We start from the raw sequence: 12,500 nt of genomic DNA on the forward strand, positions 1-12,500 counted from the left end.
GATGAGGAGAGGAAGATATTATATATTACATTACACTGACGCTTTTATTCAAAAGGGACTTACAGTTGTTATTTTTTCAGGGCATTGGTTACAGTCCCAGGAGCAGTGTGGGGTTAGGTGCCTTGCTCAAGGGCACTTCAGCCATGGATAGAGATGTGTAGAGAGAGGTCAGGGAGGATTCGAATCTACAACCCCCAGATTGAAAGACCAACTCCCTAACCACTAGGCTACTGCTGCACAAAATGAAGATGATAAAGACATGACTGAGTAAGAAGAAGATGGGCAAAAAAGAGGACAAAGACATCAGAAAAAAAGTGAAAGTTCAAGAATGTGCATAAATGTCCCAATTACTGTGTGGAGCCATCCTCTGTAGCACTCAGGTACAATACACTGGCAATGACCTTTTCAACTCGGGGTGCCTTTTTAAAACATCTCCGGGACTAATTGCGGAAGTGTTCGCATCTCCTATGCCAGGGTGTAAATGAATTCATCAAGCAGGGAAATGAGGAAGAGGAGAGAGAGTGAGAGAGTGGGATGAGAGAGAGGGATGAGAGAGAGCGAGAGAGCGAGAGAGAGAGAGAGAGCGAGAGAGAGAGAGAGAGAGGATAGAAGAGAAAGAGAGAGAGAGAGAGAGATGAGAGAGCGAGATGAGAGAGCGAGAGCGAGGGGGAGAGACAGACAGAGAGAGGAGGGATGGGGGAGTGAGAGTGTGCGAGACAGAGAGAAAGAGAGAGAGAGAGAGAGAGAAAGAGAGAGAGAGAGAGAGAGAGAGAGAGAGAGAGAGAGAGAGAGAGAGAGAGAGAGAAAGAGAGTTAACGGGGAAGGGGTTAGCGGGGGTGTTGCAAATGAAAAATGCAGAGAGCGCGGAGGGGAAAAATAACACATTTACGAAACTCCCCCTGCAGGGTCTTGCTAAGCTAATTAGTAGGAGGCCTTTAGGGCCTGGGCCTGCACTGCGGTGCAGCATGGTGGTGGAGTGCGGGGTAGTGGAGTTTCCATGCGGGACGGCAGTATATTTTGGGATGAGACATCCCACCCGACCCGTCTCTTCTCAACTCCTCAGAAGAAAAAGAAAGAAAGAAGAAGAAGAAAAAAAAACAGTTAAAAAATACAGACCCAGTCTGGTTTGCAGAGCTGTTGACTTCAGAAATGCAGCCAACTGCCGCCTGATAATGCGAGATCGTTCAGTCTGTGTCTGGCTCCTCTGCAAGAATTTAATTGCTCAGAAATAACTTGGACTTACTAGTCGATTCTGCTTTTCTTCCCCAGATTCAGACAAATACCTCTCCTCGCAAACACACACAGATAAACACACACAGATAAACACACCCACCCTCACACACACACACGCATACAATTTTGGCTGAGCACTAAATAAATACGGTTTCCTTCCAGCTCTGCTTACTTCAGGTCATTTGTTTACATCAGCTTAGTATTCAAAGGTACTTTGGTAGCGCTGAGAGAGAGAGAGAGAGAGAGAGAGAGAGAGAGAGAGAGAGAGAGAGAGAGAGAGAGAGAGAGAGAATGTGTGAAAGAGAAAGCAAGAGAGAGAAAGAGAAAGAAAGAGAAAGAGAGAGAGAGAGAAAGAGGGCCAGAGAGAGATATATCCAGGGGAAAAATTATGCCCGGTGTTTGGGAGAGAGAGAGATACACAATTGCAGCGATTAACGGCTGAGGTTACCCTGGGCCACCTAAACAAACCGTCCTCGTTTACTCTTTACGCCGAGAGCTCGCAGAAGAGTCAGAGAAGTGGGCTTATTTTTTTTATTTTTATTTTTTAAACTGTGGCAATGGGAGTTGTAGGTTTTAACCCCTTAGCGCAGCACCTATGTTATAACCTTACCGTCAGCAAAATTGTAATGTCTATGTCTTAATCTGTTACTTTAGGCTCTCTGCACTGTCATAGCAATGCTGTTATGATGTAGTGGAGTATTTTCAGCAAATAGTGAATAGGTCCGCCGGCGACCCCTGCTGCTGTAAGAGGCTACAGTATCTAAAGGGCCGTACACACACGTCGCTGCTAGCTACTTGCTCAGCGAATGAACTCAATAGAATGTCAATGTGTTCCAGCGAGACTAGCAGGCGAGTAGGCGAGTACAGTACAAGCGATGCGATGTGGGCGGATCCCGAGTTGAAAATATTTTATCTTCGAGCGAGGCGAGTAAGCGAGTAACCAATTGGAAGGCAGAGTTCGGTACTTCTCGACTGTTCATTGGCAGTTAAAGCCGCGGGAACTTGCAGCGAACGTTCCATGAAAGAGAGGCGAATAGGCGAGCAAGCGAGAAGCTAGTAAATAGCAGCGATGTGTGTGTACGGCCCTTTAGGGGCATTTTTTTAAAGAATCTGTGGCTTCTCTCTCCACTCTCAATGCAAGGATGCACATGAAACTACTGCCTCCCGTCCTTTCCTTTGTCTTGACCTCTTGTTGCCTTAGTGTCTTCCTCACCTCTGTGTAGAAAAACAAGAAAGTTTCCCCCGCTGTCAAACAATGCAGAGCAACTTTTGGGGAGCTTTTCCCCATTCAACAACCCAACTGCAAATGAGAACTGTGCTTTTGCAAGATACGGATGCTCTTCAGTCACAGCTTACAGGCAGACAGTAGGTTGCTTCAGACTTCTGCTTAAAGGGTTGTGGAGGGAAAGAAAGGTTATGCGTGCGTGCGTGCGTGCTGCCTTTTCTTTCCAAGACTGTGCTAAGTAGGCACTGGAGGATATGGGCAGGTGTTTAAAGGACAGAGGCCTTATGGCATGTGGCTCACCTCGCATACATGAAGCTTTAAAACCAGAGCGGAGAGGAGCGCTGCCTTTACAGCTGAATTGATTACACTCCTGCAGTCCACAGCGGAGATGATGAGGTGTGTGTGTGTGTGTGTGTGTGTGTGTGTGTGTGTGTGTGTGTGTGTGTGTGTGTGTGTGTGTGTGTGTGTGTGTGTGTGTGTGTACACAGACACACACACTAAGGAAGGCACTGCTAAGCCCTTCTCACACCAGAGTTAATGGGAGCCCGGTCCGAGGTGATTTAATTAGTTTCTAGAAGACAAATTGAGGTGATATTTGAGTGGAGCCGCAGGGACACAGGGCAGAGATGCTCAGAAACGTGCGGTAGGGCAGACACCGAGGGGGGGGCAACAAACTGTTATGTTGTCCTGGGCCCAGAGAGAGAGAGGGGGGCCCTCGTTACATTGTATGTATGGGATTGCATGCGGGGGGGGGAGACAGATGACTGTCACGGGCCCGGCCAATGTTGTCAGCAGCCCTGCGTGCGGTGTTGCAATATGATCTCGCGAAACTGCTTATATCATCAGGGAGTATATAGTTTGGTTGTTTCTGGCCGGCTAGTGACTGGTTTAAATCAATATGTTCTGCACTTCCGACAGTGACGTTTGGGGACCCCACCTTTCCATACCCACCATCTGCTGCATCGAGGTACTTACTTACTTTCCAAAGTATTTCTACTGTAAAAGCGTTAAAACAAGGCCATAAAGTCCAGCTGTTCATCGGCCATTACTACACTACAGTTAATGATGGGTTTAATATGCAACACAAAGTACTTTTGAATCCCTCCCACCCACTGGCCAAAATATGCCAACTATTGTCTATTAGCCTACTGGGTCTCTCATTGCTGAAGCTATGACCAATTAAAAAAGTGACCATTTTTTAAGCGAAGGGGGCATTCATAAGAGAATACTCAGCAAAAAAGTAACAGTCCAGCACATTTGCTTTAATCCTGCCACTAGCCTGCCAGACAATTTCCTAGGGAGGTTCGGCTTACCTCTACATCTTTGTGCTTGTCGCGCAGGTCCATGAGCCTGTGGTAGGCCCTCATGTCATGTAATATAATGTAACGTAATGTAAAAGAGGAAGGTTTGGCTTACCTCCAGGTCTTTGTGCTTGTCGCGCAGGTCCATGAGCCTGTGGTAGGCCCTCATGGCCTCTGAGAACTCGCCCACGTCCACGGCGACTGTCAGGAAGTTCTCCCAGATCTGCCAGTGCTCGAAGTTACACCTGAGGGCCTCCTGCAGGGTGCGGAAAGCCTTCTTCCTAAAGGGAGACAAGAAGTGGAGGGGGGAGACGATCAACATGGGTAGAACAGTTTCACACACTTCACACACAGGCAGGGTGCGGAGGGAGAGAGGGTGATGGAGGAGAGAGATCGTCACCATGGGCAGAATTTTAATATATATTTTTTATTTTTTGTTATACACAGAACAAAGCACATATTGACAAAAAATTATCAGAGTCCTTGAAATGGTATTACAATACAGTGCATAGGAGGCATTCGGATCTTGCAATACAGGAGTCAGTCTTCTCCTCTTATGTAGGACAATAGAGGATCCCAAATCTTGTGATAGTACTTCATTTTGTCCATGTTGTGATACCTGATCTTCTCCAGGCTCAACACATTCCCCATTTCCCTTAGCCACATTTCGTAGCTTGGTGCAAAGTCACTTTTCCACATCTGCAAGATCATTTTCTTTGCCACAACCATTCCTAAAGACACAGCTTGAGCCTCAAATGTATTAGCCAAAAGAAGAGCCCCTGTCCCTCCCAAGATGGCAACCAGTGGGTCTGGTTTAAATGTCTTCTTGAAGGCTTTAGAAAAGCATTGAAAAATATCATACCAGTAAGATGACAACTTAATGCAAGACCAGAGAGTATGGGCAAGTGTCCCATCAGTAATTTTACATCTGTTACAAAGTGGTGATGTTGATGGGTCAAACTTGTGAATTTTCGTTTTACAATAATACAAACGATGCAATGTCTTGAATTGTATCAGGTTATGTCTAACATTAACTGAGCAATCATTTATATTTTCTAAGCATTGTTCCCAAAACACTTCTCCTATCTCTTCATTTAACTCAGTAGCCCATGCTTGTCTATGGGCAGAGGAATCCTTGGGAGTCATCTCTAGTAGGGAGTGATAGAAATATGAGACTGCCCCTTTATCAAGGGGGTTGAATCTGTTTATCATCTTTAGGGTTTCATGGCAGGGTTTGATGTGGAAACTGGGGGTGTGTTTCTTTGTGAATTCACGTATTTGAAAGTATCTAAAGAGATTAGAAGCTTGAATGTTATACAAGCTTTGAAGCTGAACAAAAGAGGCAAAAATGCCATCTATACACAGAGTTCAAGTCACTTATTCCCTTCTCAAGCCATGTTGCAAATACTGCATCCGTCTTGCCAGGGGTGAATGCATGGTTAATGCATATTGGGCTGTCTAAATAAGTGCTGGGTGCTTTTATGTATCGTTTAATGTGACTCCATATTTTCAAGGTGTCAGCAATGATGGAACTCCCAGTGAATAATGTTTTGTTGCATTTGGTAGGGCTGTTCAGCAGGGCAAGGAGTGAGGTGCCATTGCATAAAGCACGCTCCAGTGTCAACCAAGCTGGGCAACCTTCTGTGCTGTCTTGAGGCCCGCTTTTCCACCAAGCAATAGTAGAGAGTGTAGCGGCCCAGTGATAAAGTTTGAAAAAGGGAAGCCCAAAGCCTCCTTCACGTTTGGGTTTGCACAGATGCTTTTTTGCTATGCGTACTGTTTTATAGCTCCATATAAAGGGTGTTATTATTGAATCAAGCTGCTTGAAATATGATTGAGGAATATAAAATGGCATACCTTGGAAAAAGAAAAGGAATTGAGGCAACACAACCATTTTAATTGCATTTACCCTCCCAACTAAAGAGATAAGGAGAGATTTCCAGAAATCTATGTTTTGTTTAAGTTTATCGATTCGCTTCTGCCAGTTGGTTTTCATTAGATCATTTGGGTTTTTCGTAACAGTAATACCCAGGTAAATAAAACTAGTATAGGCTTTTTTGAGGGAAATACTTTAAAAAAACTCGTCATTATATTTATCTGAGATTGGCATCAGTTCACTCTTATCAAGGTTTATAGTAAATCCAGAGAAAGACCCAAAACCCTCTATTAATTGTAGAAGTGGTGGGATTGACATTTGCGGCATAGAGACATATAAAAGCATGTCATCTGCATATAGGGAAAGGTGGTGTTTGGTTCCATTGACAACTATTGGGGCTATGTTGGCATCATGTCTAATACTGATAGCTAGCGGTTCTATGAGAATGGCAAAAAGAAATGGTGACAGGGGGCATCCCTGTCGGGTTCCCCTGTGTATAGGGAATGGAATAGAGGCCGTCTGGTTGGTTATAACAGAAGCTGATGGTTGAGCGTAGATTATCTCTATCCATTGCCTGAACGCAGTTCCAAACCCAAATTGTTCCAAAGCCTCTTGCATGTAAGGCCAGCCCATTTGATCAAACGCACGCTGCGCATCCAATGAGATGATGGCTGCCTCTGTGGTGTGTTTACTGTACATAATATTGAAGAGGCGGCGCAGATTAAAGTGTAGTTGCCTCCCTGGCATAAAGCCAGTCTGATCAGAATGCACAATATTACAAATAAACTTTTTCAGTCTATCTGCAAGAATCTTACCCAGTATCTTGGTTTCTGCAGGCAGCAGTGAGATTGGACGGTATGAGGAAGCCAATAGGGGATCACGTCCAGGCTTTGGGATAACCGCTATACTAGCATTGTATAACATGGATGGAAGCACAGCAGTTTCCTTAGAGTGGTTAAACATGCGCATTAGTAAAGGCGTCAAATCTGGTTTAAACTTCTTAAAAAAGTCCATACTAAAGCCATCTGGCCCTGGGGCTTTATTAGTTGCAAATGATGAGATGGCAGAGTTAAGTTCCGTTAGGGTAAGGTCTGCATCTAGTACTTCAATCGCCTCTTCACTGAGTTGTGGCAACTGTATTCTGGCAAAAAATGCTTTCATTTTTTCTTTATCTATGTTGCCTTGCGATTTATATACTTCTGAGTAGAATTCCCTGAATCTGTCGTTTATCATCTTAGGGTGGGTTAGTGTATGGCCTGAGCTGCTTTTAATTTGATAAATAGCCCTTGATGATTGCATTTGCTTTAATTGCCTAGAAAGTAAGTTATGTGGCTTTTCCCCTAGTTCAAAGTGCTTCTGCTTCATGTGTGTCAGTAACTTAATTACATCTTTTGAGAGTAGGTCATTATACTCATATCTTAGCGCCACAATTTCGTTTAACAATTCTGTATTAGTATTAGATAACTTGTAGCTGTTCTCCAACTCAGTAAGTCTTTCTTGTATGTCTGCTAACCTTTTTTTAGTGTGCTTTCTTTCAGAAGTTTCATATGATATTATATCCCCTCTGATAACCGCTTTCAGGGTCTCCCACAGTGTAGAATCATTTACATCACCCCTGTCATTTGTATTGAGGTAAAATGAAATTTTCTCCGTTATATATTTGCAGAATTTTTTGTCCTTTAAAAGGGAGTTATTTAGTCGCCAGCTGTATTTTACCTCCTCATGGTTCAGTTGAAGGTCTAATGATACCGGGGAGTGATCAGATATCACAATATTATGGTAACTAGAACCAGAAACTGAAGAGATTAAATTGAAGTCCAAGAGGAAAAAATCTATTCTTGAGTAGGTTTTGTGTACTGATGAGAAAAAAGAGAAATCCTTTTTTGTGGGATTCAGCAGTCGCCAGATATCCACAAGATTGTAACCTTTCATTAGGCTGTTAAGCGTGGTGCTACTTTTGGATTTCTGTAACTGTGGTCGTTGTCTGTCGACCAGGGGGTCCACCACTGAGTTGAAATCTCCAGCCATGACCACCTTAGAGTCAGAAAGGTTTGGTATAGCCCTGAAGAGGGTTTGAAAGAACCCTGGGTCATCAAAGTTAGGCCCATACACATTAATTAGTGTTACTGGCATTTGATTTAGTAATCCTCTAACAATCAAATATCTCCCGTTTTGGTCAGTAATTGTTTGCTCATGTTGGAACATGGTTCGTTTGTGTATAAGGATAGCAACTCCCCTCGCTTTGACTGAAAAATTGGATTGATATATTTGTGTTGCCCACTGTAACCTTAAAATCCTGGCTGCAGTTTTCTTTATATGCGTTTCCTGAAGGAAACATATATCAGCTTTGAGTGACTTTAAATGCGCATAAATTTTACCTCTTTTTACCGGACTATTCATGCCCTTGACGTTCCAGCTTACTATTCTGACTGCTCCTAAATTACGTGTGTTATGATCTCCTACCGTTGCTCTGTGAAAACACAGATGTTAATTTTTCAAAGACTGTGATAGTTATTAACATGTTTGTGCTTGAGTAAACAAAATAACAAAAGACCAGCGCGAGAAAAGAACATTCTCGCCTATCCCTCGTCCCATCCCTCCCCTTCCACATCAACTCCATATTCTCAAAGTCAACGTCAGCAACGAATGTAATCACGAACTCACGTTCCATCTTAAAGCCGACTCAACAAACTTCTAGTATAAATCTGGTGGCAATGTCAAATAAACCTCGCGTGCTGTTTAGCAGTAATACTCATCAAAACAAGAAGAAAAGAAAAGAGAGAGAGAAAAAAGAAAACAGATGGTCAAACGTCCATGAAGGCAAAGCCTACAATGTTCATAGGATCATCGTTACCGTATGATTACTGGGCATGCACGTTTAATAGTCACTCAGTCTCTTCCTCTGCCGCGGCCGCTAGGGTGCATCAGTTGCCCCCTATGAAAAGATATCGCCTTGGCCCTATAGTAAAAATGTTCTACACCCAGTAAAAACACACTGTGTAAAATATTTTGAAATTTGGATGAAGTCTACCGGGGCCACCAGCCCCATGAAAATAGAAAATAATGGTGATAGTCAAAATCTTGGGATAGAAACAGGGCTGGACTGGCCATCTGGCATGGCGGGCATGCCCCGCACCCTCGTGGGCCCCCATTTTTTTATTTTTTACATTACTGAAAATAGGGGCCCATGAGGGTGCGGGGCCCACCGGTGAGTCAGTTCGCCAGCACTAATAATAATGAGGGGGCCCCCTTAAATCCAAAAGTGCCCGAGCCCTATTTATCGCCCAGTCCAGCCCTGAATAGAAATGGACATTTTGCTGCATAAAGCTACACAATAAAAACATATTGCCTCAGCTGTGTGATAAAAAACATTGTTCTATGCACAGTAAAATCACTCTGTGGAAAATGTGTTGAAATTTAGATTAATTCTACTGGGTCCACCAGGCCCATGAAAATACAAAACAATGGTGATAGTGATGGGCAACCTGGATTCCAAAGTCCAGTGCCACATATTCCAAATATAGCCAATATAATGAACCAGCTGACCCACTGCCAGTATGTTGGAACTGTATTTTATTCTTTATTAGAGCAAACATGTTGCCTTGGCACAAATGTGCCTTTTCGCATTCAAGAATTCCTGTTCAAGGCTAAGCGGAGGATTGCTGGACTGTGCGAGGACTTTATCTGTACCAGAACGATGGAATGCCCAAACACAACAGAGTTGCATCTCCACATGGCAGGCCAAGGCCTGTGTGTTCGTGTGTGTGTGTGTGTGTGAATGAATTCATCTCTATCTGGGTGAACGCCCCCCCTCCCTAGCGGGTAGAGATAACAAATGTAACCAGGGAAAATCCTTCAATAAATATGGCTTGGAGATATTACAGCCTTTAGAACGAGTGGGGAAAATGGTAGCTGACGGTTCTCCCCATCCGCTCTCCAAGCCGGCTTGAAACTTAATTACTGATTCTCTGTGTCTTTCATTTCAGGTCTTTCATATTTACAAATGTTAAGGGTTTGAACCTAACACAGTATCAAGCAAGAGATTGCTTAGTTGTATGACTTTTGTGTGCTTCACCTGTGGGCCTACAGGATTGTACAGGTAGCTGTTAATACCTGGTGGAACATCTGTACTAAAGATGTGAATGCTCCTTGGAATGACTTATGTTTTTTCAAAAAATCCCTGCAGTAGTTCAATAGAATACATACAATACAACTGTGTGGTGTTGGAAAGAGTGGCTTCCCAAAACCTGTACTGAAGTGGCTTCTAGGTATGTCATGGGTATCACCAGGTCCAGAGTCCATTGCCAAGGGCCTCTCAGATAAGTTATGGTACTCATCTGATGGAGTAAAGTGAAATACTACCACAGGCGATGGGATAAAGAAGTAATGACACTCTTCAATACAGTTGTATTGACTGCCTTGTAGCCTAGGCATTCCAAGGAACATTCACAGCTTTAGTACAGATGTTCCTCCATGAATTGTAGGCCCACAGGTGAAACACACAAATATAACAGTCATGCAGCTTTGCAATCTCTTGCTTGATAATAGCAGTGGTCCAAGGCATTGATATTGTGTTGCAAAAGAACAAATTTGCCTAAATATAGCAGTTTGACCATCAGTCTGTCCTGAGACTGAAGTCTGTGTAAGTGGATCGACTGAATACACAACCTGCTTAGATATTCCTTCTGTTTGTGCTCCCAATACAGGTGATCTCACTAATTACCTCATCAACCTGGCTTAAGTGGTAATTAGGCTCAGCTGGTTCATTACATTGGCTGGGGCAAATGTGTCACGCGGTTTGTCCACCTCTGTTTTAAGACAATGGCAAACCTAGATTCAAAAGCTACAATCCAGTGCCACAGATTTCAAATTACCTGGTTTTACCCGTCCAATTGCCCTAACTGGAAAGGTAAAACTAGGTATGTCATTTGGAATATGTGGCACTGGACTTCAGCTTTGGAATCCAGGTTGCCCATCACCATCACTATTATTTTGTATTTTCATGGGCCTGGTGGACCCGGTAGAATTCATCTAAATTTCAACATATTTTACACAGAGTGATTTTACTGTGCATAGAACATTTTTATCACACAGCTGAGACAATATGTTTTTATTGGGTAGCTTTATGCAGCAAAATGTCCATTTCTATTCCAAGATTCTGACTATCACCATTATTTTCTATTTTCATGGGGCTGGTGGCCCCGGTAGACTTCATCCAAATTTCTAAATATTTTACACAGTGTGTTTTTACTGGGTGTAGAACATTTTTACTATAGGGCCAAGGCAATATCTTTTCATAGGGGGCATCTGATGCACCCTAGCGGCCGCGGGTGTGTCCTGGCTCCAGCCATCCACCATCTTCCCTAGGAATGCATTGGCATCCACAGGAGACTCGAAGATTTCAGTAGTGTTCCCAGCCGTGACGATGAATTTGGCGAAATCCATACCTTATCTTCTTGGTCTTGCACTTCTGTTTGATGTCCGCGAATTTTTGACGTCGTTGAATGATGTCTGGTGACAGGTCTGGGTAGATGAACACTGGTTTGTCGGCATACTGCATGCCAGAACTTTCCCGTGCAAGCTTAATCACGAGCTCTTTGACAGACAGGTGGTGGAATCTCACCGTGATGGGGCGAGGCTTCGGCTTGGTGCGCTTGCGGTCCGTCCGAGATGTCGAGTTTGAGTTCCTAAATGCATAGTCAATTCGGATGGGCATATTGAAATGTTCCTCTCCCAACAAAGCGGGAAGTAGATTTGACACAAAATCGGACAGCTTGCCACTTTCCGCCTTCTCTTCGATGCCCACTATGCGAATGTTCTGTCGGCGTGCCCTTTCTTCCATGGAGCTTAGCTTGTCTTGGTGTTCCTTGCATTGGGCAGCTAGGATAGCATACTGTCCTTCCAATTCTTCAATTCGCTTCTCGTGGGAGATAGTGGCTTCCTCCGTTGTGACCACTCTCGCGTCTATGCTGGACACCTCAGTTTTCAGGTTGTTGAAAGTAGTGCCCAACTCCGTAAAGCGCCTATCCACATTGTCACTGAGGGTGCTAATGGCGGCTAGCACATCTTGAATTGTAGCACCTGCGTCTGTTGCCTCGGTCTCTTCTGGCTTCGAATTATTGCCTTTTCCTGAAGGGAGACCTTGTTTTCTTGTCACGGTTTTGCCGTACATTGTTTTATCATTGGTTTTGATGAGTAAAAAAGTAAATAAAGTGTCAAAATGCGAAGTTTAAATTCGAAGTTTGTGGAGCTCTCACAAAACAAGTCTACTCCATAGAACCCTCGACTACGCCCCCCGGCAGAATAGTTTCACACAGGCAGGGTGCGGAAAGCCTTCTTCCTAAAGGGAGACCAGGGCCCTGTCGTGGGCACTAGGTTACTACGCCGGCGACCTGGGTTCAATTCCGTACAGGGTCATTAGCCGATCCTTCCCCGTCTCTCTCTCCTCACTAATTTCCTGTCTCTCCTCCACTGTCTTGCCAAAAATAAAGGCATAAAGCCCTACATTTAAAAAAAGATTTACAAAAATTAAGGAGACCGGGGGGGTGATTCACACTCTTCACACACAGGCAGGGTGCGGAGGGCCTTCTTCGTGAAGGGGAAACATCACGGCAGGGCCAGATTGTCCATAAGGCCTAGTGGCATATTGTCCAGGGCCACCAACCATTTACAGCCAGTTAGGGGGCACTATATGACAAAAAACTTCACGATTATTGTTCATTAAAGGGGGGGGCACCTGTGTCAAAGTGTTTTAATGCGGTTGTGCATCACGGTGAGAAAATGGGGGAAGATGGTCAACATGGGCAGTATAGGGACTTGAAAAATACATTAATAAAGAAACGCTCATCCGATTTCTTTTCACTTT

The 12,500-nt window shown here is 44.0% G+C and overlaps 1 protein-coding gene across 2 annotated transcripts in view; it reads right to left on the reverse strand.

The window, feature by feature from the left end:
* Positions 1-12,500, reverse strand: part of ttc27 (tetratricopeptide repeat domain 27) — a 291,191-nt gene that overhangs the window by 33,220 nt on the left and 245,471 nt on the right. For both annotated transcript variants that reach the window (XM_063191498.1, XM_063191499.1), the window contains exon 16: positions 3,875-4,040. In XM_063191498.1, the coding sequence (XP_063047568.1) occupies positions 3,875-4,040 (166 nt within the window). The remainder of the gene's footprint in view (positions 1-3,874; positions 4,041-12,500) is intronic.

Source organism: Engraulis encrasicolus, chromosome 24, assembly GCF_034702125.1.
Source record: "Engraulis encrasicolus isolate BLACKSEA-1 chromosome 24, IST_EnEncr_1.0, whole genome shotgun sequence".
Lineage (NCBI taxonomy): Eukaryota > Metazoa > Chordata > Actinopteri > Clupeiformes > Engraulidae > Engraulis > Engraulis encrasicolus.